Source organism: Capsella rubella, unplaced genomic scaffold (assembly GCF_000375325.1).
Source record: "Capsella rubella cultivar Monte Gargano unplaced genomic scaffold, Caprub1_0 scaffold_5, whole genome shotgun sequence".
NCBI classification, from domain to species: domain Eukaryota; kingdom Viridiplantae; phylum Streptophyta; class Magnoliopsida; order Brassicales; family Brassicaceae; genus Capsella; species Capsella rubella.
This window is the reverse complement of record NW_006238919.1, coordinates 12,300,503-12,324,797: the sequence shown is the minus strand read 5'-3', so window position 1 is coordinate 12,324,797 and position 24,295 is coordinate 12,300,503. Positions and strand designations below refer to the sequence as shown.

Below are 24,295 nucleotides of genomic sequence, written 5' to 3'. Positions count from 1 at the left end.
TTTGGCCATGTAAACATAAATTTTCATTAGATAACATAACAACAATAGTTAGACATCAACAATAACTAATGAATGTAACAGTAGTAAAGTTAAAGAATACTAAGCCACATCACATTAATGGACGACGCAAGAAGAAGACTAGAAGAGATTTAAGAAAGATAAACAATTTATCATATGGCTTGGAACATGCGTCCGTCCCTTGTCAGCTACCAATCCCACTATAATTGCTAGTATTAATCTAATAAGGATTATAAAAGGATTATTGTATAATTGTATTGACTATTTGATCTGTGCCATGTGCGTAAAATACTTTAAACACATAATGTTTGTTTATGGATAACGAGGAACATCACGAGAACGTTCGTTCACATTATTTTGTGACCAGACCTTGACAGCTTCACTCTTTTTACTTCTTTCTTAAACTCCTATTGGAAATATCACAGTAAGATCATAAACTTCCCATATGCCAAACAAACAAAAACACATGTCTCCTGAACTCAAAATCTTGCAAATACAAGTTCTTGTTCTGTTGCTTACTCTGTTTTCATGTACTCACAACTCCCATGGCAAATATATCTTGGAAGGATCTGCGGTTTTCAACTCAAACAGTTATGTAATTTTAACGAACACCACGAAGCATTCCTACGGTCAAGCTATCAGTAATGAAACCTTTCCCTTCAAGAACAAGTCTTTCAACGTCAACTTCTTCTTCGCAATCGTTTCCGAGCATAAGCAGCGAGCCTCACACGGTATGGCTTTCGTTTTATCTCCTACAAGAGGCCTTCCCGGAGCTTCTTCCGATCAGTACCTCGGATTATTCAACGAGGCAAACAACGGTAAAAGTTCGAATAACGTGATAGCTATCGAGTTAGATATACATAAAGACGAGGAGTTTGGAGATATTGATGATAATCATGTTGGGATTAACATTAATGGTTTGAGATCTGTTGTCTCTGCTTCTGCTGGTTACTATGATGATAAAGATGGAAACTTTAACAAACTTTCTTTGATCAGCGGAAAGGTAATGAGGCTTTCAATCGCTTATAGTCAACCTGATAAACAGCTCAATGTTACTTTATGTCCTGCTGATTTCATTCTTCCTCCCAAGAAACCACTGTTGTCTTTAAACAGAGATCTCTCGCAATATCTTTTGGAGGGTACGTATACTGGCTTCACGGCATCCACGGGATCCATGAGAGCCCTCCATTATATGTTGCTGCTGCACTCTGATGACGGAGCACAACTTCCACCGTTTGAGTTTGGCCGAGTCCCCGTCATTCCTCCATATCCAAAGGAAGTGTCTGATAGAACGAGGACAATTTTAGCGGTATTCTTAACGTTGGCTGTGCTTGCTGCATTTGTCGCCTCGGGGATTGGTTCTGTCTTCTATCTGAGACATAGGAAGGTTAAAGAGGTTCTTGAGGAATGGGAGATTCAATGTGGACCTCATAGGTTTGGTTATAAGGAGCTTTACAATGCCACAAAGGGTTTCAGCGAGAAACAACTTCTTGGGAAGGGAGGATTTGGTCAAGTCTATAAAGGAACGCTTCCGGGATCCGATGCAGAGATTGCTGTGAAACGAACTTCTCATGATTCAAGACAAGGGATGAGCGAGTTTCTAGCCGAGATTTCGACCATTGGTCGGCTTAGACATCCAAATCTAGTCAGGCTTTTGGGGTACTGTAAGCATAAAGAGAATCTATACTTAGTTTATGACTTTATGCCTAACGGAAGCCTTGACAAGTATCTAAAACGTATGAACCCGAATGAAAATCAAGAACGGCTTACTTGGGAACAACGTTTCAAGATCATCAAAGATGTTGGAACTGCTTTACTACACCTGCATCAAGAATGGGTACAAGTCATCATTCATCGAGATATCAAACCGGCTAATGTTTTAATCGACCAGGATATGAATGCAAGGCTCGGGGATTTCGGACTGGCGAAGCTTCATGATCCGGGATTGGATCCTCAGACATCTAGAGTAGCGGGAACATTCGGGTATATAGCACCAGAGTTTGTAAGAACAGGAAAAGCAACTACAAGCACAGATGTTTACGCCTTTGGGTTGGTTATGCTTGAAGTCGTTTGTGGCAGAAGGCTGATTGAGCGACGTGCAGCTGAAAATGAGGAAGTTCTTGTGGATTGGATTTTAGAGACTTGGGAAAATGGGAAACTTTTCGATGCGGGCGATGAAAGTATCCGCCAAGAACAGAACAGGAGGGAAGTTGAGCTCGTTTTGATGCTGGGCGTGTTGTGTTCTCATCAAGCGGAATCGATTAGACCGGATATGAGTGTGGTTATGAGGATCTTGAATGGCGTCTTGCAGCTCCCGGAAGATCTTCTTGAGATGATAATGGAAGAGAGAAAACGGCTTGAGACATCAGTCCAAGTACTACTTGATGTGAATTCATTTGCTACATTGACGTTTACAAATTCTTTCGTCTCTCATGGAAGATGAAGCCTGATCGGCGAATCCTACACACACAAAAACAGAGTTTGTGGAAAAGAAAGAATCTTACACACACAGAACAGAGTTATGATAAATCAAGAAATCTTGTTCCTCTTCAACCGCTCGATCATAAATCATGCTTTTTCTTTGTTGCTTTAGAAGTTTTATTGATCTGGTTTGTATTGTATAATAAGAAAGCTAGTGAAATAGCGTCTATTGCGTTGAAGGTTGGCAATAACAAAAACTGTGATCTTGGAATCGATCAAATCACATACTTTTATCCCACGAGAGCAGAATCGACACTAGATAACCCTAGCTAGACAAATACATTTCACTTGTCTCCTCTTGAGACAAAACCGAATCAAAGACTAAAATCATTGATTTCACTTATCAGAGTCACTTAACTCTTTAGGTTTTTTTCTTTTTCTTGGGATATATATAAGTTTGTGTTTAATTTAAACAAGAAAATATTCCCTTTCCTGTTTATAATAATATTTCGTACCTTCTAAAACAAAACAAAAAATATTCGTATCCTTCTCACCAAACCTTTATGACCAAAGGGTGTGAACCAATTAATAAGGTGTTTATACCTAAACTAAACATATAATATAATATACAATGTGCAAATCATGAATATTACTTTTTATTTTTAGTCTCCAATAATTGGTTTCTAGATTCAAAACTTGCGATTGTTTTGTAAGATTCCATGCATATTGAGAGATTCAGTTCTTCTTGTTTGCTCATGAATACATAGAGACATTCTTTTGACAATAAAGATATATGGTCATAATGATCATGATGAGAAGAGAGAAATAGTTTAGTGATAGGCATGATCAATAAGTGATCAGAATCCCAATGAATGTGGTGTTTACGTGATTTTAGAGGTAAACGGAAACTTTTCCGACAATGTCTAGCCTTTTTTTTTTTTAAGGTTTAGAGCGTGAAAAACGCATACTGGTCGTCCAAAAAGTAGAGTAATTTTCATTCACCCTAGCGCTCGCAGTGTACATCGATAAAAGACCCAGAAAAACCATTTTCCAACATGCACTTATATCACGTACAACAATGCTCCTATAAATGAAACTTTATGAATAGATAAAGAACGTCCCAATGATGAAGCAACCACATGCCTAAATTCCACTAACGACCCCTCAGTCTTAGTTCAACAATAAAGAACTTTAACCTTTTAAACCCAAGTAAATTGCTTATACGACAAACCTAGTCCTATATAAGTATGGTTTTCTTAATTGAAGCATGCAGTTGCAAACAATATAAAATCAAAAGGATCGACTAGCTCTTAGTCAATATTCTTCTACTCTCTCTTTTTTTTTCTCCTTCTAGACGACGACTACAATTAAATACACCCGGCCATATCAACTCAACTACCCTAAGAGTAATCGATTCGGTATTCTGATCGGATCTGATCCACATTTAATAAAACCTACCGTATATAGTCATATATATATATATATACACACAAAAGAAAGGTTTTAGATAGGTGGTAATTAATTTTCATTCAATGCAAAAAAATGAATAATACGTAATTGATATATTCTTAAGAGGGTGAATATAGTTTTATCATATAAAACGGGTACACAATTTATTTCAGGATTGCTTGCTGACATTATTAGGATACGATAGTACAATACACAATGAAAATGAACTGCTACCTATTAATATAGCCAAATTATGGGGTACGTGCGTATATACATATTTAATTATAAATATACATAAACATTAAAGTTTTGGTAATCCATCATATATTGATTAATACCATGCATAACTATAAAAAAAATATCGAAGTGTGCATTTTATTAGTACGTATATTTTTCATGACGCAGCCTCTTGACATTTCCAGTTAGCATTGTATATTTTGTACATTGGACAAAACCTATTTCATCAACGGCGCCGAATGAAAATTATAAGAAACAAAAATCTCAAAAACCAAATAAATTTTTTGCTATTGCCGTCTGGAACGTTGAAGGGTGGATCGAATCTCCAAATAATAAGAACGCATGGACGTTAATGAATATATATATATTTAAATGACTTGACATTAATATTTTACAGCATTATTCACGAGTTCTTTGGCTTATTTTTATTTTTATTATTTGTCTGGCACCGCCATCACACAAACGAAGACAACCATGATCTGTTTGTGTATTTATAAATCAATATAACATGCATGTGTTCAGATCCATGTCTATTTACTTAACCCTATTTATGTAATTATATATAATCCCTTCATCGAGTCTTTCTTAGCATCATTGTTGTTGCTTTCCAAAAATAATAAAAATGGATCATGTAACCTCTCCTCTTTCTTCAACAAATAGGTACACATATATAAATCATTCCCGTCTTTAAAAGGTTTTTGTGTGCAAGCAAAGTCTCTTCCTACATAACCGTAAAACCAATTTTTGATTGTTGTTTGTGATTACTGTAGGTGGTGGTCGGAAGGAACAACAGCTGTGGTGACCGGAGCAAACAAAGGTATAGGTTTTGCTGTTGTGAAGAGGTTACTGGAGCTTGGACTAACCGTCGTTTTAACTGCCCGAAACGCCGAAAACGGAAGCCAAGCAGCCGATTCCCTCCGCCACGATGGCTTTCGAAACGTTCATTTTTGCTGCCTCGACATCTCCGACCCTTCTTCCATCGCCACCTTCGCCTCCTCGTTCCGTCGCAACTTCGGAGTACTCGACATTTTGGTAATTTACAAACTAATATTCTTATGTTTCAATAAATTATCTCATTCGCACTAGACATTTACTTAGTCCACAACTACTATATATAAAGTATTACCAACTCCATGTTTAAAAAAAAAACTTGTTGGGTTAAAAACAATATGTTGATAGAAAACAAAAAGAAAGTCACAATTTTCTCAAGCACACAGTCAATATTTATTCATATACATATATAGAATCATAACACGGCGTCATGTTGCTCAGGTGAACAATGCGGCGGTTTCATTTAACGCTGTCGGTGAGAATTTAATCAAACAGCCAGAGACCATTATCAAGACCAACTTCTACGGTGCCAAGCTTTTAACGGAGGCGCTTTTGCCCTTATTTCGCCGTTCAGACTCCGTTAGCCGCATCCTTAACATCAGTTCAAGGCTTGGCACATTAAACGTAATACTATATTATCTCTTTCTCCTTCGGTTCTTCCTATACTATATATGTATATGGACCGACAAGAATAAATATAAAATATAATTAATATAATGAAGACCTTAAACGTACGATATCACATCTCTTCTTCTCTTGTTTTGGCATACAGAAACTGAGAAGCCCTAGTATAAGACAAACACTAGAAAGTGAAGACCTTACCGATGAACAAATCGATGCGACTGTGACCCAATTTCTGGAGGACGTGATGAGCGGGACTTGGGAAAAACAAGGATGGCCGGAGAACTGGCCTGACTACGCCATCTCAAAGATGGCCTTAAACGCTTATTCTAGGGTTTTGGCTCGACGTTACGAGGGTAAAAAACTAAGTGTGAATTGTTTTTGCCCTGGTTTCACTCGTACGTCTATGACCGGTGGTCAGGGGACTCACACGGCGGACGAGGCTGCTGCCACTGTCGCCAAGTTAGTGTTGCTTCCTCCGGATAAGCTGGCTTCCGGCAAGTTCTATATATGTTTGGGAGAGCCTAAGAAAATTATTTCAAAGTTGTGAGTCTCTATTAGTATTGTAGCTAGCTCTCTTCACCTACACGCGCATAATAATTAGGTTATCACATGATGATGTCTATTTCAGTAGTTGCAACAATATAGTATATGAAATAAATGATACTAATATACATTTTATGTATATGTTAAAAATTTGATCACATTCTAGAGTCGTCAAGTTTGGATCAGTATACTTAGGTCAAACTCGGAATTTGTTACCATTTTAGGATCTTATATTGGATAAGGGTGATTATTTGTCTTAGAATAGAGTTTGTCATTAGCGAAATTGATTCACTTTTATTTTGATCGGTTTTAGTTTACGACTATAATGGCTAAGGATAGATATATCAATTAGTTGAACATCCCCAAGTTGACGAAAAAAAAAAAAAAAGAACATCCCCAAGTTATATTTTACCAAAAAAAAAGATAAACATCCCAAGTTATACCGAACGAATAATGTTTGGAACCTATCACGCACGGTACCAAAAATAATTGATTTGAAATTTCACGTCCAGTTCTGAAAATGATAATGGAGTAGAAAACTATAGTGTATATAGGTTTAATAATAAAAATTCCGAAGCAATTACATTGTGGATCTGAGCCCATGTTGAATAGTAAGTAGGCCCTTTGGCCCATATACGTCTATTTCGTCGGGTTGATAAAAAGAATGAGATTAGGGTTTTGTACTCGTTCCTCCGCAGCCGCTCTATTTCTTCTATATATAATCAGTAAAGTCGTAGTCTTCCAGAATCATCATCTCTTTGCTCGATTATAAGCCATAGTTTATCTCTTCTTCATCTTCTAGGGTTCTTTAGTTGTCTATTTTGCTGTTTTTTTTTGTTGTTATGGTTTTTTTGGTCTCCAATCGTATTTTTTTAAGTTTTTTTTAGTTATAAGAAAAGCCAATTAGCAGAGCAATGACGTCAAATTAAAAAATGGCGTAAGTTGCCTTGAAGGTTGGCAATAACGAATAGCGATTCTCCGTGCCTATCAAGTTTTCTCAATGTTGATCGTGGCCTCGAACAAGTCGCTACATTCTTTTATCAATTCCACATCTTTTCTTTGTTTTTTTCTTTTCATAGTTTTCGTGATGCTTTTATCTGTTTCTTCATAGGTTTCACGATCTTTGCAATGTTAAAGAGTACATGCATAATATGACTGAACATTACGGTCATTCCTTATTACTGGACAGAAGTTTTAGTATCAGATTTGACATGAAGAACCTGCTTTTTTGTTTCTGTATGATCTTTAATGCTCTAAAGAAAGAACAAATATTGCAACTAATTAGCCAATTTGAACACAAAAAAACGTCAACTAATTGGCCAATCTATAACTGTTCTATTGAAAGATTTCGTAACCATTGAGATAATTTCAATTAAAATTGACAGTTTTATAAGAAACCGAACGATTGAAGTTATTGAGAAAAAGAGACGTCAGGATATAGAAGTCTTGAAAGACGAGTGTGGTTTAGTTGGACATAGCCGGAAAAAATATATGATCGTCTTTTGTATTGCTGACAATTCAATTTTTCAATATAAATGTGCCTGAAGCTCAGATTTGTGTATCACCTTGGTAAACCAAAAATTTCAACGTCCGTGGGAGACAAATGAATGTGTTACCTCCAATGAACTCACATCAAGTAGTACTTCCATTGATGTCTCAGGCCATCCTTTGAATTTATCATCCCTTACGATATCAAGAAGGTTTTCTGGAAGCTGTGAAACGCCATTCAAAATCCGCATAACCGCACTCATAGCTGGTCTGATTGACGCTGCTTGATGCGAACACAAGACGCCGAGCTTCAAAACCAGCTCAAGTTGTCCCCTGTTTCCTTGTTGACGTATACTTTCCTCCGCCGCATCGGAAATTTTCCCATTTTCCCAAAGCTCTAAGATCCAGTCCACAAGATATACTTCATTTTCTGCTGCACGTCGTTCTATCAACCTTCTACCACAGACAACTTCAAGCATTACCAACCCAAAGGCATACACATCAGTGCTTGTAGTCGCTCTTCCTGTTCTTAGAAACTCTGGCGCTATATACCCGAATGTTCCCGCTACTTTAGATGTTTCAGGGTCAAATCCTTGATCATACAGCTTCGCAAGTCCGAAATCCCCGAGCCTCGCATTCATTTCTTGGTCGATTAAAACGTTAGCCGGTTTGATATCTCGATGAATGATGACTTGCACCCATTCTTGATGCAGGTGTAGGAGAGCAGTTGCAACATCTTTGATAATCTTGAAACGTTGCTCCCAAGTCAGCCGTTCTTGATTCTCATTACGGTTTAGATACTTGTCAAGGCTTCCATTAGGCATGAAGTCATAAACCAAATAGAGATTCTCTTTATGCCTACAATACCCCAAAAGCCTGACTAAATTTGGATGTCTAAGCCTACCAATGGTTGAAATCTCGGCTAGAAACTCGCTCATCCCTTGTCTTGAATCATGAGAAGTCCGTTTCACAGCGATCTCTGCGTCAGAACCTGGAAGTGTTCCTTTATAGACTTGACCAAAACCTCCTTTCCCAAGTAGTTGTTTCTCCTTGAAACCCTTTGTGGCATTGTAAAGCTCCTTGTAAGCAAACCTATGAGGTCCATATTGAATTTCCCATTCCTCAAGAACTTCTTTAACCTTCTTATGCCTCAGATAGAAGATGAAACCCATCCACGAGGCGGCAAATGCAGCAATCACGGATACCGTTAAGCAGACCGCTAAAACCGTTTTTGTTCTATTAGATGATTTCTTAGGATACCGAGGAAGGGTTGGTAGCATACCAAACTCCAATTTCGGATACTCGACTACTCCATTAACAAACCAACCCAACATGTAATGTATTGCTCCAACCGACCCTGTCGATGCAGTGAATCCAAAGTACATTTTCTCACGCAAAAACGGTGAGAGATCTCGGTTTAAAGACAGAAGCGGTTTCTGAGGCGGAACAGGGAACTCAGCAGGAGATAAAGTAACATTGAGCTGCTGATCAGGTTGACTATAAACAATCGAAAGCCTCATTACGTTTCTGCTGATCAAAGAAAGGTTTCTAAAGTTTCCATCTTTATCATCATAGTAACCAGCAGAAGCAGAGACAACAGATGTCAAACCATTAATGTTAATCCCAACATGATTATCATCAATATCTCCAAACTCCTCGTCTTTATGTATATCTAACTCGATAGCTAACACGTTATTCGAACTTTTACCGTTGTTTGTCTTGTTGAAAATTCCGAGGTACTGATCGGAAGAAGCTCCGGGAAGGCCTCTTGTGGGAGACATAACGAAAGCCATACCATGTGAGCCTTGATGATTATGCTCAGGGACGATCGCAAAAAAGAAGTTGACTGAGAAAGATGTTAGGAGACCTGTTGATGAGTTCTTGACTGTATAATGTTCGTTGTCGAAAGCCTGACCGTAAGCGTGTTTTGTTGTGTTGGTTAAAGTGAAGTAACCATTGTAGCCGATTCCTACAGATCCGTGTGGGACGAAGTAGGCATGGGAATTGTAAAACAGAGTAAAGAACAGAGCAAGAATTGCTTGACAGAGAATAATATGTTCACGAGACATTGATGTTCTTTTTCTTTTTTTCTTTTTGGTTTGTGTGAAAGATTTTGATCTTCTGTGATATTATCATCTCTTGAGTGTTGAGAAGAAACACTAAAAACGTCAAAGGTTTGACTTTTATGACATTTGGTCAAAATTTACAACAAGGATATTTCGTTGATGTCTAATCCTTTGAGGCTTTGTGGATCAATAGTAGTATGTAAAAGCAGCGACGCAATAAAAGAAGAAACAAATCAATTATCACAACCAAAGTCTTTGACCAGAAAATATTTATATTTTAAAGGAAAAACAAAAAAATGATACGACATGGCGGCAATGTATCTTTGGATTGACTTTTAATTTTTTTTTTTTTTTTAAATATTGATATGCTCTACATAACTTACACTTCAACATTCTTTTCAATTATCTAAAATCCAAAATGCAACCAATAAATTAGTTATCAAAACTCAAAAGAAAGGAACTAAAAACTATATTTTGATTGGGTTTTCTTAATTTAGTTGCAAGAATGTTGTAGTTGGGCCCGAAAGAATGTTTAAAGTTTGTTGATTGGCCCAAAAGAAAGATTCGTGATCAACAGGCAAAGTCTATGTAGTTCGAAAATCGAAGCCCTAGTTCTGGAAAATGAAGAGAAGATATATATAAAGAAGATCACACTGTACAATCCAAATCCTCTGCTTTAGTTGTTTACTTTATTATTATGTTACATCTGTAAAAATCGTAATCAAGAACACTCAAAATCATCACCACCACTCATAAAATTGATGTAAGATCAAGAAATCAAACTGAGAAAGGAAAAAAAAAAAAGTCAAAGCATTGAAAGAAAAATCACGCAAATCTGTTAAAAGCTCTCCTCCCAACTGTTGCAGGCATGGAGACAGTAGAATCAATACTCAAATTTCCTACGGATTTGAGGGTCTTGTGTTTCTCAAGCACCACTGCACCAGAAGAAGAAGAACCTGGACCCTTGTTGTTACTGTTGCTGCTCATGAACAATGACCCTTTGTTCCATTTGAACGAACCAAGAGGGAACGAACTCCTTCTCTTCTCGTTTGTGCTGACCGGTGTACCGTCCATTCTCTCTTTCGGGTTGCTGTTTGCTCTCAGCTTTGCTTTTGCTGAGACTGTTGGAGCCATGTAGCTTGGAGCTGAGAACGGAGGGCAGCTTGTGAGGCTGTCATCATCTTTGAAAGGAGAATCTTGTGTAGCTCTTCCTCCTCCTCGTGAGTATCTTGAGACGCTGCTACTGTATGGTTGCGGAGTGTGAATGGGTCTAGATGGAGTAACAAATGTGGATTTTGATGAATTGGGCGTGGAAGTGTCGAAACTGTTGTTCAGCCTGAAATGGTTTTGGTTGCTAGATTGAGGCTGAGGGCTTGGGCTCGGTCGTGTTGGTGTTAGCCTGAAAGGCTGGCTTTGGTTCTTCTGCCGGTCCACCCAGTTCCACCAAAGTGGGAAGCCACTTGTTCGAATGTCCTGAGCAGACTTGGTACTATTTTTCCATAACTGAGTAGAAAACAAACAGAGTCAATGAGTCACAGAGTGTTGTTTCTGAAAACCTTAGATATTACATTGGTATGATGAGTAAGAAAAAGAAGAGATGAGTATATTACCTGGTGAGAATAAGCATAGGCCATGGAACGTTCTCTTTTGATCATAGCATCAATCTTCCTATGCAGCCTCGCATCTTTTTCTTCTTTTGTCAGGACACTATCATCCCAATCCTCAGACTGCGAGAAAGAACAACAGTGCTCAAGTGATTCAATTTAGAGATATTTTTTTCTTGTGGCACTAAGATTCATGAGAGCGTTACTTACCATAAGGCTAGAGGCTAATTTCATGTCATCTTTGTCATTCCTAGCTCTGTTTTCCAGCATTTGGATGCGACGTGACTGGACTTGTGTTTGGACTCGGACTAAAAGCTGCATATACTTCATAGCATTCATCGTTTGACGCTTCACGCTGTGACCTCTCACCACTCCTTGAAGCCTAACAAGACCTTTCAAAGCTCTAAAACTCCTCCTTGCCTACACACAAATTTACATTTCCTAAATTATGGATGCTCACTGTTTGAGATTAATGGTGACAATTAAAACAGAATCAAGAATGTTTTTTGACAGTACCATGTAACCTCTGAAAGCTGCTTGAATCTTTGTAGCAGTAGCATTTCTGACCAGTAGAGTTGGCTCTGGTCTATACACAAACTCGCGCCGCTGCACAATCCTAGGCGAAACGGCTCTTGGAGAAGGGGGCTTTGGAGAGGAAGCAAGTCTTGGCGAAATTGGTTTTGGAGAAGAGACATATCTCTGAGAAGGCAGTTTAGGAGAAGCAGGCCTAAAAGAAGGAGATGGAAGATAGGCTGATGAAGCCTTTGCTCGATCCGTGGAGGGAGTTGGTGGCCTAAAGACAAGGTTATGCTCTCGCTCGGCTTCACACAAGATCTTTTCAATGCTACTAGGCTGTCTAAAAATGGGAAGAAATGTATTGGTTTCTCCATTCCTTAGTTTCTTTCCAAAACCTTTCTTCTTCTTTTCTTTGTGTTCACTCTTTCTCTCTGCTTCTTGCTTTCAAAACACAAAACCATCATAAATGTATATACACTTCATTCTCATATCAATTCACCAAAATGTAAAAAAGGAACTTGCTTACGTTGTTGTTGATTAGTTGTTTCTCTTTGGAATGTGGTGTGAAAACCCTTTTGATTGCAGAAAACCAACTTCCTTTCTTCCCCATTTCTCGAACATTACTTTCCTTTTAACTGTTAACAATAACAAAAAGACACATACGATAAAAAATTAAAAAAAATTAAGAAGCTTTTATTGATACAAGCATATGCTCATCATAAAACATTATTTGCTTACTTAGTTAGATGACGGCCAAGGTTTGATAAGAGGACGGCACAATTTAGCATGATTGCTCTGTTTTTACCAAGGAGGAGGAACAGCTTGAAGCACAAAAATAGAAAAACTCCTGCAACATATTGAAACAGGAGTTTCGGACAAAAGAGTTTAAAACAAAGCAAAAGAGAAAGAAAAAAAAACTGAAATATTAACTCAGAACAATCAATGACAAGAGGAAACTGCCAGAAAATAAAGATTTCAAGTTGTTGAGAGCTTTCATGAAAAAGGAAAGTTTATATTTTAACTTTTGAGAAATCTTAAATCCAACTCTATCTTTCTAGCCCAAATTAGGTGAACTGATTATATCACACAATATTAGTATTACTATATCGATTTTGTATGGAATTTTTTTCCTCAGAAAATACAGAGAATTTGATACAAATCTAAAAGATAGATAACTTGGACAACATGTAAATTAAAGAAACCAACAAAAACAAACTATATACACAACTCTGTGATTAAGCAGACCCAAATGGTACAAAACTAAATTATTTGGATAATCACAAACAACATGAATCTTTAACTAACCTTTGATTATGGGATCTCTGACTCTCAAGAGTAAAGAAGCTGTTACAGAGAAAGAAATCAAAAAAGCAACCAAAGAAGAAAGACTCTTCTGCTTATTGCTTTCCTAACATTTTATTCTTCTTCTTTCTGTATTTTGGAGATAAGTAACTTTGAATATGTAGAAGAAAAAGTCTGCTATACTTTGATTCTGGGTCTAGCTGGTATGGAAGCAAACTTTTTTTTTTTTTTTAAATACCTTTTTCTTTTGTTTCTCTGACCACCTTTTTTGTGGATTAATAATCAAATCAAATCAATTTGTATTTTAGATTGATGGAACAGAGAGAATTAGTTGGCCACTTTCTCACTCAATCTTGTTTTAACTTTACTTCATTGTAAAGACAAACAATTTAAGGAAACCCAAAAAAAAAAGAAAACCTAAAGAAACCAAACTCTCATTTCAAAAATTCGACGAAAAACTAGTTGATATAATCATTAATTTAACCAGACTTAGATGATAGATATATAGATAATGAAAGCTAAGCTAGTTGTTAGTAGTAACAGTCCAACAAAATTTATAAAAGAAAAACATCATCGTAATTGTGAAATGTTTGAGTTACATTATTAGTTAAGAGATGTTACGAATAATAATAATAATAATTGACCAAAACGGTTAGGTTTGGTGGAAGGACTCTGTCGTATACATAACATATATTACTTATATCACGTTTACGTCAGTTTTATGCTACTGAAGAAGGCAATCATCTCAAGAATATTTGTTTTCTTTCTTTTATAAATCGTAGACGACGAGGTTGATTCTTTCTTTGGTCGTGTGTGTGTGTCTGACGACCACACCCACACGCACCTTCGTTCCCACTTATTGGTCTAATAATAATCGATTGAATCATCATTCATCAACGGTTTATATTTACCAGATATTAGTTACGGAAATATGTTTTAAATAATAATAATCCCATATATATATATTTAAGCATAAACTATCGCATTCATTCAACTAGGCCTGGACGTTCGGATATCGGATCGGGTTCGGTTCGGATTTTTCGGTTTTCGGATTTTTTGGATATTGATTCTAATATCCATTCGGATATTTATAAAATTCGGTTCGGTTTCGGTTTGGATATTTCGGATTTCGGTTCGGTTTGTATATAATTGTGATAATTAAATTTTAACCAAAATTTATTGGATTCGGTTTTATTCGGATATTTTTAAATCCAATTATACTCAAATAATTCATACTATCCAATTATTTATAAAAATAGAAATGAGTCAAATGACAATTTCAAAGAACCAACTAACATAATACCATACCAATATATAAAATTGAAGCATAAAACTGTGTCGATGCATAAAAGTTTTAAATAAACCAAACTAAACCATAAATTCATAATAAAAAAGTAGCAAAATTCAGTGACATCCTAAATCAATTAAAAATAATTTTTCATCCGTTATGCGGCAAACGTATATATCGTAAAGATATTAAAGTATATATTGTATATATCCTAAAGATATTAAAGTATATATTATAAGTTCGGTTATATATGGATATCTATTGGATATCGGTTCGGATCGGGTTTATTTCGATATCCAAAAATATTGAAAGCTAACACCGATCGGTTATTTTTCCAATATCGGTTCGATTTTAATCTAACTTTTTCGGTTCGGTTCGGTTCGGATTTTCGGATTCGGATTTTATGCCCAGGCCTACATTCAACAAAGTACAGACTATTGAGTTTACAGAAAAAAAATGGAGCTTATAACCGATAAATTATAGGAAAAAAAATATGTGAAAACGGGATACTTAAATCCTTTTAAATGTTTTAAAATACGATTAATTTATTTCGTAATGAAAACAAACTCTGGTTCTTTATGGTATGGACAATGATGAATCAATAAATCATTCAACAACAAAAATCACCATGAGTTGGTTCTTTTTTCTTTTTTTTTTTTTTGTGAAAATGAAAACACTCTTATGTTACGAAATAGTATAAAACCATTATTAATTTATTGAAATATATGTTTTCTTAATATTATCTGCAAAGAGATTTAAAATAATACTAATATTTAGATAGAAAAGTCGTGTCATTATCTCACAGCCCAAATGCGGTACTAAACATAAAAAATATTTGTTAATTAAAAATAAAACTCAACCAGCTTGACACTGATGTTTTGGATTAACAAAAAAAAAAAATTGTACGTACGTAATACAGTAGTTTGTTTCATGAGACGTTCATCAGTAATAATGGAAATAAATTGGTAATAACAATAGGAATCATAGGAGGCAGGTTTGATGCTAGAAAATAATTAATTAAGAACAATAATGAAATAAAATGAGATGAGAGCTTGGAATACAATTCAAGCAAAGAAGATTGATTAAAACAAAAACAAAACTTGTATGCAATTAACCCAAAGTGACAAGTGACAAGTCTCCTTCCCCAACATTCCTTCTTCTTCATAGACTGTCTGTGACTGACACACATACTTTGGTTGTCGTGCGCGTGCGTGCGTACGAGCTGAGTGTCTTCTTTTCTTTCAACTTTTTTTTTTATTTCTCCAGTTTTTTTGTCACCAAATTTCTTTTATGATCTTGATACGATCATCTAGAGAGAGAGAGGGATGTATATAGTACTTGCATGCAGCTAAAACTTAGACAAAGTAAACACTGATAATGACGAGTCGAATACAAACCGAATGCATTCGTGTGGGAATATAATGCTCACTGGCCATGATGTATTAGTTATCCAGATTACGAGGAAAATCTGGATACACACAAATGTTTATAAACAGGAAACATGATGGACTGGAATGAGTATAACATGAACATCACATGATGTCAGATATTTCAGAGAGACCCGAGCTCTTGAGTGCCTTTCAAGCTAAGCTAACTTAACATGATATCTAATTATGTTATTACTTATTATATAATACATATATTATACTAAACTCCATACTTATATATATATGTTTTATGTAGATGCATGCATGCATGCAAGCAAGCAATAATTAATCAATATTCCATTGTTATGGATGTGTACTAGATTACATTGACATTCTGAAAGGAAAACAAATCAATCATGTGTACATCCATAACAATGGAAGTAAGTAAAATATATTGGCTTAATTACTCTTAATTATTAAAATTCTGATCAAGATCGAGAACGATAGCAAAACCAACCAGTCTTCAATCTTAAGCATCATCCCTTCATATATTATACTAAAAATAATATCAAAGACGATGATCAGTTGAATAGCTTGACCAAAGTAACCAACTTTAATCAGACCAATTAGAGCATGCACATCCGCGTACTCAACCAAAGTCCTACTCAATAAACCATAAAAATTTAAATCAAAAATGCAATTAAACCAAAGAAACGTTAACTAAAACGGGACAATTTCATAAAGTTCTTCATCCAACGTGGCACTAACTCATTTGTCACGTATCCACGACTACGCAGCATTTGTCAATGCCATCTCTTGCATCCCATGTGCAACTCACATGATTCCTTCTTCATTGATAATCCAGTGTTATTTAGTTTGCAATATCAGCTATGATCATGAGATGAGTATTCATTTTTTTTTCCCCAATATAATCATAATATCAGCGTTCATTTTTCCCTAATATAATGATAATATCAAAAAAGGATTAAGGTTTTTTTTCCATCTTAATCCTTTTTGTACTTTTGTAATATTTATTATGTTTAATATTAATCAATATTTCATATGTTTTTACTTATTAATTAAAATTAATTATTTTAATAAATTGAAAATATATTGAAAATATGCTTGATGTTTTATATTAATAATGTCATAATTATATGTTTTTCTGTTTTTACTTTATAAACTTTGTAATAATAAAATCCAATGAATGGGATGATATATGTTTTATTTCCATGTTTTTTTTATATAATTATAAAAATTATTTTTAAAAATTAAAAATATGATTAATTTAATAAAAGGACAAATAACTAGATACACCAATGCTCCTACACTCAAAAATTTTAAAAGTTCTATGATCTAAATATTATATAAATAATGGAGGGACCAAGATTGGTATTACACCAATGCTGATGCTCTTAGACAATTAATAAACCATTTTAATCCTGTATAATTACCTTTCCATCCTTCATAAAACCTTTCCCAACACAATAAACAACAACTAAATAAACAAAGCGGCACCGTTTTACATGAGGGATTTGTGTTCTGGTTAATTATCTATCTCTCAATTCAACCCCAAAAAAAAAAAAAAAAACAATTACAAGAACAGAAAAATAAAATTCTTCCTCGTTTCTTCATTTGAATAGTTTTTTTTTCCTCTGTTCTTGATGTAAAAAAAAGAAAAAAGAAGTATCATAGATGAAAAACTTGATGGTCTTCAGCGATAACCATACGAGAAAGAGGACTAGGGCCAAGCTTCTTCCTCCTCCTCATCTGATTCCTCTTCCTCACAATCTCCATCTGATCTCTCCTCCTATTCTCCATCACCGCTTCTTCTTCCGCCACCACAAACCTCCTCATCAACTCGTTCTCCTTCAACGACTTCCCTCTAAAAAACATCCTCCTCCCTGAATCCGTACTCATCCTCGCCGTCACCATCGGAAGAGGCTTCGACGGAGGATAGCTTGTGCTTCTCCTCGGCGGGACATAGTTTCGGAAAACGTCGTCGTACGGACCTATCGGAGCGCAGAGACAAACCCTAGTAAACGAATTCGCAGCTACTTTCAAAGACGTGCATTTCCTCAGCTGATGGTTTTGGTTTTGACTCGACGATGACTTGCTGTTCACGCTAGGGTTTCTAGACGGGCGAGTATTAATCTCTGATGATGATTTAGGGATAGTTCTCCAACTGGTCGCGAATCTCGCCACCGCCATAGCTCTCTGGTACCAAGGTTTTCTGTTTGCCATCACCTTTTTTATGTCACACTCACACATTTCTTTTTCTTTATTTGGTGCTGATTACTACTATTAACCAAAATATAAATTTAACATAAATGTATCATCATCATTAGTTGTTTAATTCAATTAAAAGCGCCTAAGAGATTTGAAATATTTTGGAGAAGCTTAGCTAATTTGCTTTACAACTTCTAAAATTGGGGTAATTTATAGATTCCAAGTTTGGGTTTAGGGAAAAAGGGAAACAAAGAAAACTATTTCTTCTCTGACTTTAACAAGGAAACAAATTAGAGTAATAGTTTGATTTACTAATTATGGATCAGTAAAAATATGTTTTCATTTATTAAAGACAGTTGTGTTATGACATAAAATCTTTGATAAATGATAAAAGAATCTGAAAATTTATGAATCCATTTACAAACAAAGCATCTTTATTGTGGTGGTACATGTCTTTTTTTGCGTTTGATGCGTATCTTGTAAGTATTGTATATTTATGGCCGTTTAAAAGAAGAAATTAAAAAAAAAAAAAAAACAACTGACGATTGGGAAGAATTGAGATAAAGCCCAACATTGGCCCAAACGCCTTCTTTTTTGCTAAATTACAAATTAAAGTACATTTTTTACCAACTATTGATATCAAAGTTCCTTTGAATTCCATCATATAGTAAAATAGGTGTTAATTTTTTAATCTTAAAGTATATATGATCAAAAGAATCATATCGAAGGTAAGAACTGGGACTGTTTATCTGGTTTGAAACTATACAAGATGGATCATGTATAAGAAGAGAATTTGATCTCTCTGCAAAAATAAGATTGTGATATTGTATTTCATTTTTATTTTAAGAGAAAGCCTCTCCGAATTAACAGTTACATAATCATGTGAGTGTTTATGAAACCCTGATTTGATTTTGAAGCAAAAAATCCAAAAGTGAATAGTAATAAGCATTGATGAAGAGAGTGAGAGTAGTATGCATACCTTGCAGGTGATGTCTTTGAATCTTGCATGAAACAGATACAGAGGAAGGAGAAGAGTGAGTGAGTAAGTGAATAGTTTAGAGAGAGAGAGAGAGATAGCCAAAGGGTGGAGAAGAAGATGGGGATATTTTTTCATATGGCCAATGCCAGTTTTTAGAGATTTTGAGAGAGGAGAGAGATGAGAGAGTGAAAGTGTTAAACAATTGACTTAGCTTTTTTTTTTTTGCTTCTTTATTTCATTCTTTAAGAGTTGCTGTTTTCTTCTCTTCTTCTTTTCTCTCTTGCTTTTACAGTTATAGGAGTCTTGTAGTTGTGGAGAGAGAGAGAGAAAGATAAGAGATTCAAAAATCCTAAAGAGAAAGTGAAGAGAGAATTTGGTGCTTTTAATGCAATTACCATAGTCCTCATGATCCACTTTCCATTGGAAGCCTTTAAGGAGTATATAGTCTTCTCTCATGCATCAATTAATCTCATATGAGACAGCCTTCTTTCATATATATATATATATATATATATATTTTACATGTTATATATATTCATTAATCTTAAGCAGAAATGGTTGTTCTTGTCTAATGATAATTTTGTTTAGCTTATTAGATTATAGAGAAACTCACGTAAGGATTTATAGCTTTTATAAAATTATGCAAATTCTCATATCGACTCTTGATTATATAGGAATTGTCCGAGAGTTTTGACATAAATAATCAACTGTACCATATTTTTCTTATCATAAAAATCTTTTATTCTTTACTCAAGAAACTTATAAATATATTAGAAATTTCTTATATGATGAGTTCTTCTTAATTAATCTTTACTTAAGCTTATTATCTTCTTCCAATAGAGATTAATTACAAATATTATATAGAGTATACATAGAATAAATGAGAATAATTAAGAAAGAGGGATTAAGTGCTGGATTAATCATGTTAACCTCATGGGACCATCTTCTTTTGAAAGATGATTATTATGGGCATGCATCATAGTTAGAGCGTTTATTAGCTTTCACACTATTTATATATTTTACTAATTTTTACACATAATGATGTATATGCATGTCCATCAAATGATATATATTTGCAAATTCGCTTTTGTAATTTTTTTTTTGTTATAATGATGTGAAAATATACATCCAAGAGGGTGTGTTCAGTAATGAGTTATGAGATTTATTGAATTACATGCACTATATGTAATACCGATAAATAAATTATTACAAGATAACAAGTATAATTTCTTACCGCATGCTAAAATTGTGATAAGCGATAAAATTGTAAAAAAGAAAGAAAGAGGACACTTAATATTATAGAGAGATGAGAGATCAAACAAGTCAGAAATAATTGAGAAATATATGAACATTATAGATAGTATAATCAATCATGGTTCTCAATTTGATATCGTGGGTGGTGTTATATCAAGAACCTCCAAAAAGCTGCTACAACATTATGATTGGTCTTGTTTATTTTGTTATAAACTGATAAAATAATTCAATGTGCAACAATTATTTAAACAAACAACTACAGTAAAGCTGAAACTTGAAGCTTTTTCTAATTTTTATAATCCTTTTAAATCTAAATTTAATTTTTGGGATGATCAGAATCAGATTAATTTCCACTTGAAGAAGGCACTTTTTGATTATCACCCACCAAGGGCACATGATAGGCCACCAAGGCTACTACACAAAGAATCCAGCCCTTCCTACTTTCCTCATCTCGTAATACAATGTATTAAACAAGTTCCAAACTCGTGAAACAGTAAATACAGCATATATGCTCTATAATTTATCAAATAGAATTAATATTGGGTTCAATATCTAGTAAATATATAATACAGTAGAAATGTTATTAAATTTTGAAAACTAAAGAACCCAAGTGAAAGAAGAAGATGATTCTGCTCATAAGAATTCTAGACATAAAATTTTCTATATTTTGTAACAGAACTACAATTTCAAAACTTATTATACACAGTTTGTGTCTTCTCTCTTAACTTTTCATCATCATAAAACCGAAAAGAAGCTAAAGAAGAAAAATGATACGAAAACAAAGTTACATGTTCTGTAAGCACACAGATACTGCAGAAAGAAAGAAAAATCAAACTAAGGAATGTTCAGAAATAAGTAGAAAATAGCCGCTGCTGTGGTTTAAGGGAAAATTTAGAGAGGCATGAGAGACTCTGTTCATCAAAAGCTTAGTGAGTTTTTTCATCAGTCACTGGCTTTCAGGATCGCTGAGATGTTTCTTGCACCAAGAACTAGCTTTACGTTCCCCACCTCTTGTCCTTTTGTTCCTAGGAACAACCATTTCAGAAGCTAAGCATGATCTAAGAACCGAGTCTTCACGGCCTTGTACTGCTTGGTGATATTGTTCTGTTTCTTGATTCTGCTGCAATGGCGGCACACTGGTTCCTTCTCCTTCCTCTGCTTTCTCAGCTTCATCATGGCTACTAGTTTCCATCAAATCAGCATTCATTTCTTCAGCTACTCCATTTCGAATCAATATATTATCCAAAATCTGCAAATAAGTTGGAATCAGTCAACATGGAAGAGGATGTTGAAACATAACTTAAGTATCCAAGACCACTTACATCTTCACAAGAATTTCCAATTTGGGGATGATGTAAAGTAACATCCGCATCCGCGAAAAGACCAACAGTACTTTCTATTATGTCAGGAATATGAAATGCATCCCCATAGCTCGAAATCACTCCTTCGGAAGAGAAAACTAAATCACCAAGAACATAATCTGCCATATGCTGTGAAGAGTTGTAAATTGCTCCAATGGAGATGTGATCTCCATTTCCTCCAGCAGAAACCGTTGGGCTAGGCGCAGAACTTGCAGCAAGAAGGCTCAGATTCTCTGAGGATGAGAACCTGGCTGCGTTCTTGGACATCAGAACATCAACTTGGGATTTCAATCTATGAACTTTCGAATGTACCATCTCGATTTTCCAGAGAACCTCTTCTAAGACACTATCTCCTTCTCGGTGATGAAAAAGTGAGTCATCGTCGTCTAAGTCAACCGGTTCCTTTGAATCAATCCAAGGATCTTTTGCAACTGCCGGAAGCAACATATCAATACACCAAAACATTAACAGTCTGAAAAAAATGAGAGACTATTGCATTTTTAGTTAACATACCACCAAAGTCATCAGCCACTGTCATTCCATCTGAGCTCAATCTCTTGGTCTCTGCAAAAAAAAACCATAGCAATACATGAAGGATATGCTCAAAGTAGGACAGAGTTAACTGTTACGAGTATAGTAGTCTCTTACCAACATAAGAAAAGAGGTTGTGACATGCCATATATGAAGCTATATCATCTGAGCTCTCAACCTTCTTACGCTTTCTTCTCCTCTTTGCTGCTCTTTTTTTGTAACACGGATTAGAAAAAGGCAATGACTTTATCCCCTCACCACAAGTTTCCAACACAGATGGATCAATATTAGCTTCAAGCTTTTCTTGATCATATGACTCAAGCTCTTTCGGATATTCTAATGCCCGAGACTCTAACTCTCTAATTCTTAACTCAACCCACTTGGATCGCCACATCAGTGGCCTGATAAATCTCCTCCAGTGATTAGTTAGCCTTTTCTTCCTAGAAAAACACACGGAAGAGGAGACGAATTAGAGAATCAGCAAGAACAGGAGACAAGAAGGAAAGGATTCAGGCAGAAAAACACACCTAAAATGAAAAATGCTGCTAAAAGAATCATAAGCAGGTCCTAGATCGGTTTCATCCCAATAATGAGATTCGACCTCAGCTTCTCCGGTTAGTCCATTAAGCAACATGTCAGCATTCTCAGATTCAGTGTCGGAAAATGAGCTTGAGTATTCAGTAGCGTTTGGGTCCTCATCGCTGGTGGATGTTTTGTTTTCATCAGATTCAACTATATCAACATCCAACTCCTCACCACCAGAAACTGAAGTCACAGTTTCCTCACTTGTATTAGCACTGACAAGACCACATTCTTCATGTTCTCCTCCAGGACTTGGCTCTCTCTTTGGCGATAACTTATCTTCATTGAATTGTTTACTTTCTTGATTGAGCTCCATATGTGGTTCAGCCACAGTCATCACAACTGACAACACACTCTTATTTCACATTGGAACCGAATGTTAAAATCCGGGTGATGCTCCCCAATGAAGATCCTGTGGATAAAAGACTATGAGTACCTCTGCTAGAACATTCACATTGAAAGTAGAATACATCACGCAAGACAAAATCTTAGTAGACTTCTTGAAATCTCATCACATTCCCCACTGAATTAACTAAAAATCTAGATTTTCATTCCCTAAGTATTTAGGCTATAAAAGACAAAGCTGTTCAGAGCCAAAGTAAAATCTTTAAAGTAATTCTAAGTATTCCTTTCGTTCGGATTTGAAACTGCCTCTGTTACTTGTGAGCAGCTGAGACAAACTCGACTCCAATTCAGAATAATTATACTCAAGGAATCTGAAACACTACTTAAAAAAAAGGAAGCTAGCCCACGACCAAGAACGGAGTTGGAGCTCACATGGAAGAAAAAAAAAGTAAAGGTAAAATATTTGCTACCAACTAAGCATAGAGAATGTCAATCGGGTACCACAATCTAAGTCAATTCTAAGTATTCCTTATGTTCAGATTTGAAGCTGCCTCAATCACTATCAATCTACGAAGCTCAAAAATTTTGAGCAACCGGGACAAAACACGACTTCAATTCTCAACAATTATGCTCAAAGAATATGACAACCATAAAAGAAAGGAATCTAACCTACGAACAAGAACAGAGCTGAAGCTCACATGGCAGCAGCAAAGACAAAAAAGTTCAAACATTTGGAACCATCTAAGCAAAGAAAATGAGTAAACATATAAAGAATAAAAGTTAGAGCTGCGTATACAAGAAAGAAGAGAGAGAGGGATGATGTGAGATTACCAGAGAAAGAGAGAGTGAGTGAGAGAGGTTTGGGGTGGTTTGCGGCGAGAAGAGGAGTAAGAGAGAAGAAGAAGGGAGAGAAGGGAATGTGTAAAGGCACTTAAAAAAACGTCTACTGATCGAAATCTATTTATACTTCAATCAAAAAACCTAAAACGGGTCCTTCCCTCTCTATCTGTCTCCTTTGTTTTCCACGTGCCCTCTTCCCATTCGCTCTTCTTCGATTAAAACCACTTTTTTCAAAAACCGAACCGACAAATTAACTGAAATTAGTCTTATTATGGATCATTATCCGGTTTACTAGGTTATATTAATCAAATCTATTGTATCCTGGATTTTTTTTAATTGTCAATTAGATATTCAAAAAATATATGAATATACATTTCTATAAATAGATTTTTTAAAATTAAATTATCAAAGTATATTTTA

General features: G+C 35.4%; 6 protein-coding genes and 1 non-coding gene across 11 annotated transcripts; 3 read left to right on the top strand and 4 right to left on the bottom strand.

Moving 5' to 3' along the window:
• The first annotated feature begins 484 nt into the window (after positions 1 to 484).
• On the top strand, positions 485 to 2,678 carry LOC17886212 (putative L-type lectin-domain containing receptor kinase V.6). Of its 2 annotated transcripts, XM_023783299.1 has the most exons (2): positions 485 to 924; positions 1,021 to 2,678. In XM_023783299.1, the coding sequence occupies exons 1-2, from the start codon at positions 485 to 487 to the stop codon at positions 2,459 to 2,461; spliced, it is 1,881 nt and encodes a 626-aa protein (XP_023639067.1). In that variant the 3' UTR covers positions 2,462 to 2,678. The 2 variants fall into 2 exon arrangements, with proteins under 2 accessions (XP_023639067.1, XP_006292274.1); XM_006292212.2 differs by having other exon boundaries at positions 485 to 2,678.
• Positions 2,679 to 4,747: 2,069 nt separating this feature from the next.
• LOC17885946 (salutaridine reductase) lies at positions 4,748 to 6,127 on the top strand. The gene is made up of 4 exons (XM_023783476.1): positions 4,748 to 4,785; positions 4,896 to 5,157; positions 5,398 to 5,580; positions 5,729 to 6,127. The coding sequence occupies exons 1-4, from the start codon at positions 4,748 to 4,750 to the stop codon at positions 6,125 to 6,127; spliced, it is 882 nt and encodes a 293-aa protein (XP_023639244.1).
• Positions 6,128 to 7,032: 905 nt separating this feature from the next.
• Positions 7,033 to 7,157, top strand: LOC111830769. Its single transcript, XR_002834112.1, has one exon. It is a non-coding gene; the product is annotated as a small nucleolar RNA snoR86 (small nucleolar RNA).
• Positions 7,158 to 7,537: 380 nt separating this feature from the next.
• On the bottom strand, positions 7,538 to 9,680 carry LOC17886862 (L-type lectin-domain containing receptor kinase V.5). Its single transcript, XM_006290644.2, has one exon. The coding sequence runs from the start codon at positions 9,678 to 9,680 to the stop codon at positions 7,707 to 7,709; it is 1,974 nt and encodes a 657-aa protein (XP_006290706.1). The 3' UTR covers positions 7,538 to 7,706.
• A 636-nt stretch (positions 9,681 to 10,316) lies between these two features.
• On the bottom strand, positions 10,317 to 13,353 carry LOC17887476 (protein IQ-DOMAIN 14). The gene is made up of 7 exons (XM_006290874.2): positions 13,103 to 13,353; positions 12,536 to 12,644; positions 12,324 to 12,432; positions 11,798 to 12,238; positions 11,492 to 11,701; positions 11,288 to 11,404; positions 10,317 to 11,180 (listed from the first exon to the last, which is right to left on the bottom strand). Exons 3-7 carry the CDS (start codon positions 12,405 to 12,407, stop codon positions 10,503 to 10,505), a joined length of 1,530 nt encoding a protein of 509 aa, XP_006290936.1. The 5' UTR covers positions 12,408 to 12,432; positions 12,536 to 12,644; positions 13,103 to 13,353; the 3' UTR covers positions 10,317 to 10,502.
• Positions 13,354 to 17,237: 3,884 nt separating this feature from the next.
• LOC17886960 lies at positions 17,238 to 19,394 on the bottom strand. Of its 3 annotated transcripts, none has more exons than XM_006291821.2 (2): positions 18,963 to 19,394; positions 17,238 to 18,055 (listed from the first exon to the last, which is right to left on the bottom strand). In XM_006291821.2, exon 2 carries the CDS (start codon positions 18,023 to 18,025, stop codon positions 17,444 to 17,446), a length of 582 nt encoding a protein of 193 aa, XP_006291883.1. In that variant the 5' UTR covers positions 18,026 to 18,055; positions 18,963 to 19,394; the 3' UTR covers positions 17,238 to 17,443. The 3 variants fall into 3 exon arrangements, with proteins under 3 accessions (XP_006291883.1, XP_023638611.1, XP_023638612.1); XM_023782843.1 differs by having other exon boundaries at positions 17,238 to 18,052; XM_023782844.1 differs by having other exon boundaries at positions 17,238 to 17,987.
• A 1,464-nt stretch (positions 19,395 to 20,858) lies between these two features.
• On the bottom strand, positions 20,859 to 23,935 carry LOC17886726. Of its 2 annotated transcripts, none has more exons than XM_006293162.2 (6): positions 23,867 to 23,935; positions 22,636 to 23,102; positions 22,226 to 22,548; positions 22,091 to 22,141; positions 21,539 to 22,008; positions 20,859 to 21,465 (listed from the first exon to the last, which is right to left on the bottom strand). In XM_006293162.2, exons 2-6 carry the CDS (start codon positions 23,025 to 23,027, stop codon positions 21,163 to 21,165), a joined length of 1,539 nt encoding a protein of 512 aa, XP_006293224.1. In that variant the 5' UTR covers positions 23,028 to 23,102; positions 23,867 to 23,935; the 3' UTR covers positions 20,859 to 21,162. The 2 variants fall into 2 exon arrangements, with proteins under 2 accessions (XP_006293224.1, XP_023638228.1); XM_023782460.1 differs by lacking the exon at positions 23,867 to 23,935 and adding an exon at positions 23,705 to 23,723.
• Between the last annotated feature and the right edge of the window lie 360 nt (positions 23,936 to 24,295).

Coding starts and splice junctions, on each gene's coding strand:
- LOC17886726 (XM_006293162.2), bottom strand. CDS start 23,027: ATGACTGTGGCTGAACCACATATGGAGCTCAATCAAGAAAGTAAACAA. Junction 22,142..22,225: donor CAACCTCTTTTCTTATGTTG/GTAAGAGACTAC, acceptor TTTTTTTTGCAG/AGACCAAGAGATTGAGCTCA. Junction 22,009..22,090: donor AGTGGCTGATGACTTTGGTG/GTATGTTAACTA, acceptor TGCTTCCGGCAG/TTGCAAAAGATCCTTGGATT.
- LOC17887476 (XM_006290874.2), bottom strand. CDS start 12,407: ATGGGGAAGAAAGGAAGTTGGTTTTCTGCAATCAAAAGGGTTTTCACA. Junction 12,239..12,323: donor AACAACTAATCAACAACAAC/GTAAGCAAGTTC, acceptor GTGTTTTGAAAG/CAAGAAGCAGAGAGAAAGAG. Junction 11,181..11,287: donor CCTATGCTTATTCTCACCAG/GTAATATACTCA, acceptor TTTTCTACTCAG/TTATGGAAAAATAGTACCAA.
- LOC17886960 (XM_006291821.2), bottom strand. CDS start 18,025: ATGTGTGAGTGTGACATAAAAAAGGTGATGGCAAACAGAAAACCTTGG.
- LOC17886862 (XM_006290644.2), bottom strand. CDS start 9,680: ATGTCTCGTGAACATATTATTCTCTGTCAAGCAATTCTTGCTCTGTTC.
- LOC17885946 (XM_023783476.1), top strand. CDS start 4,748: ATGGATCATGTAACCTCTCCTCTTTCTTCAACAAATAG. Junction 4,786..4,895: donor CCTCTTTCTTCAACAAATAG/GTACACATATAT, acceptor TGATTACTGTAG/GTGGTGGTCGGAAGGAACAA. Junction 5,158..5,397: donor TCGGAGTACTCGACATTTTG/GTAATTTACAAA, acceptor CATGTTGCTCAG/GTGAACAATGCGGCGGTTTC.
- LOC17886212 (XM_006292212.2), top strand. CDS start 485: ATGTCTCCTGAACTCAAAATCTTGCAAATACAAGTTCTTGTTCTGTTG.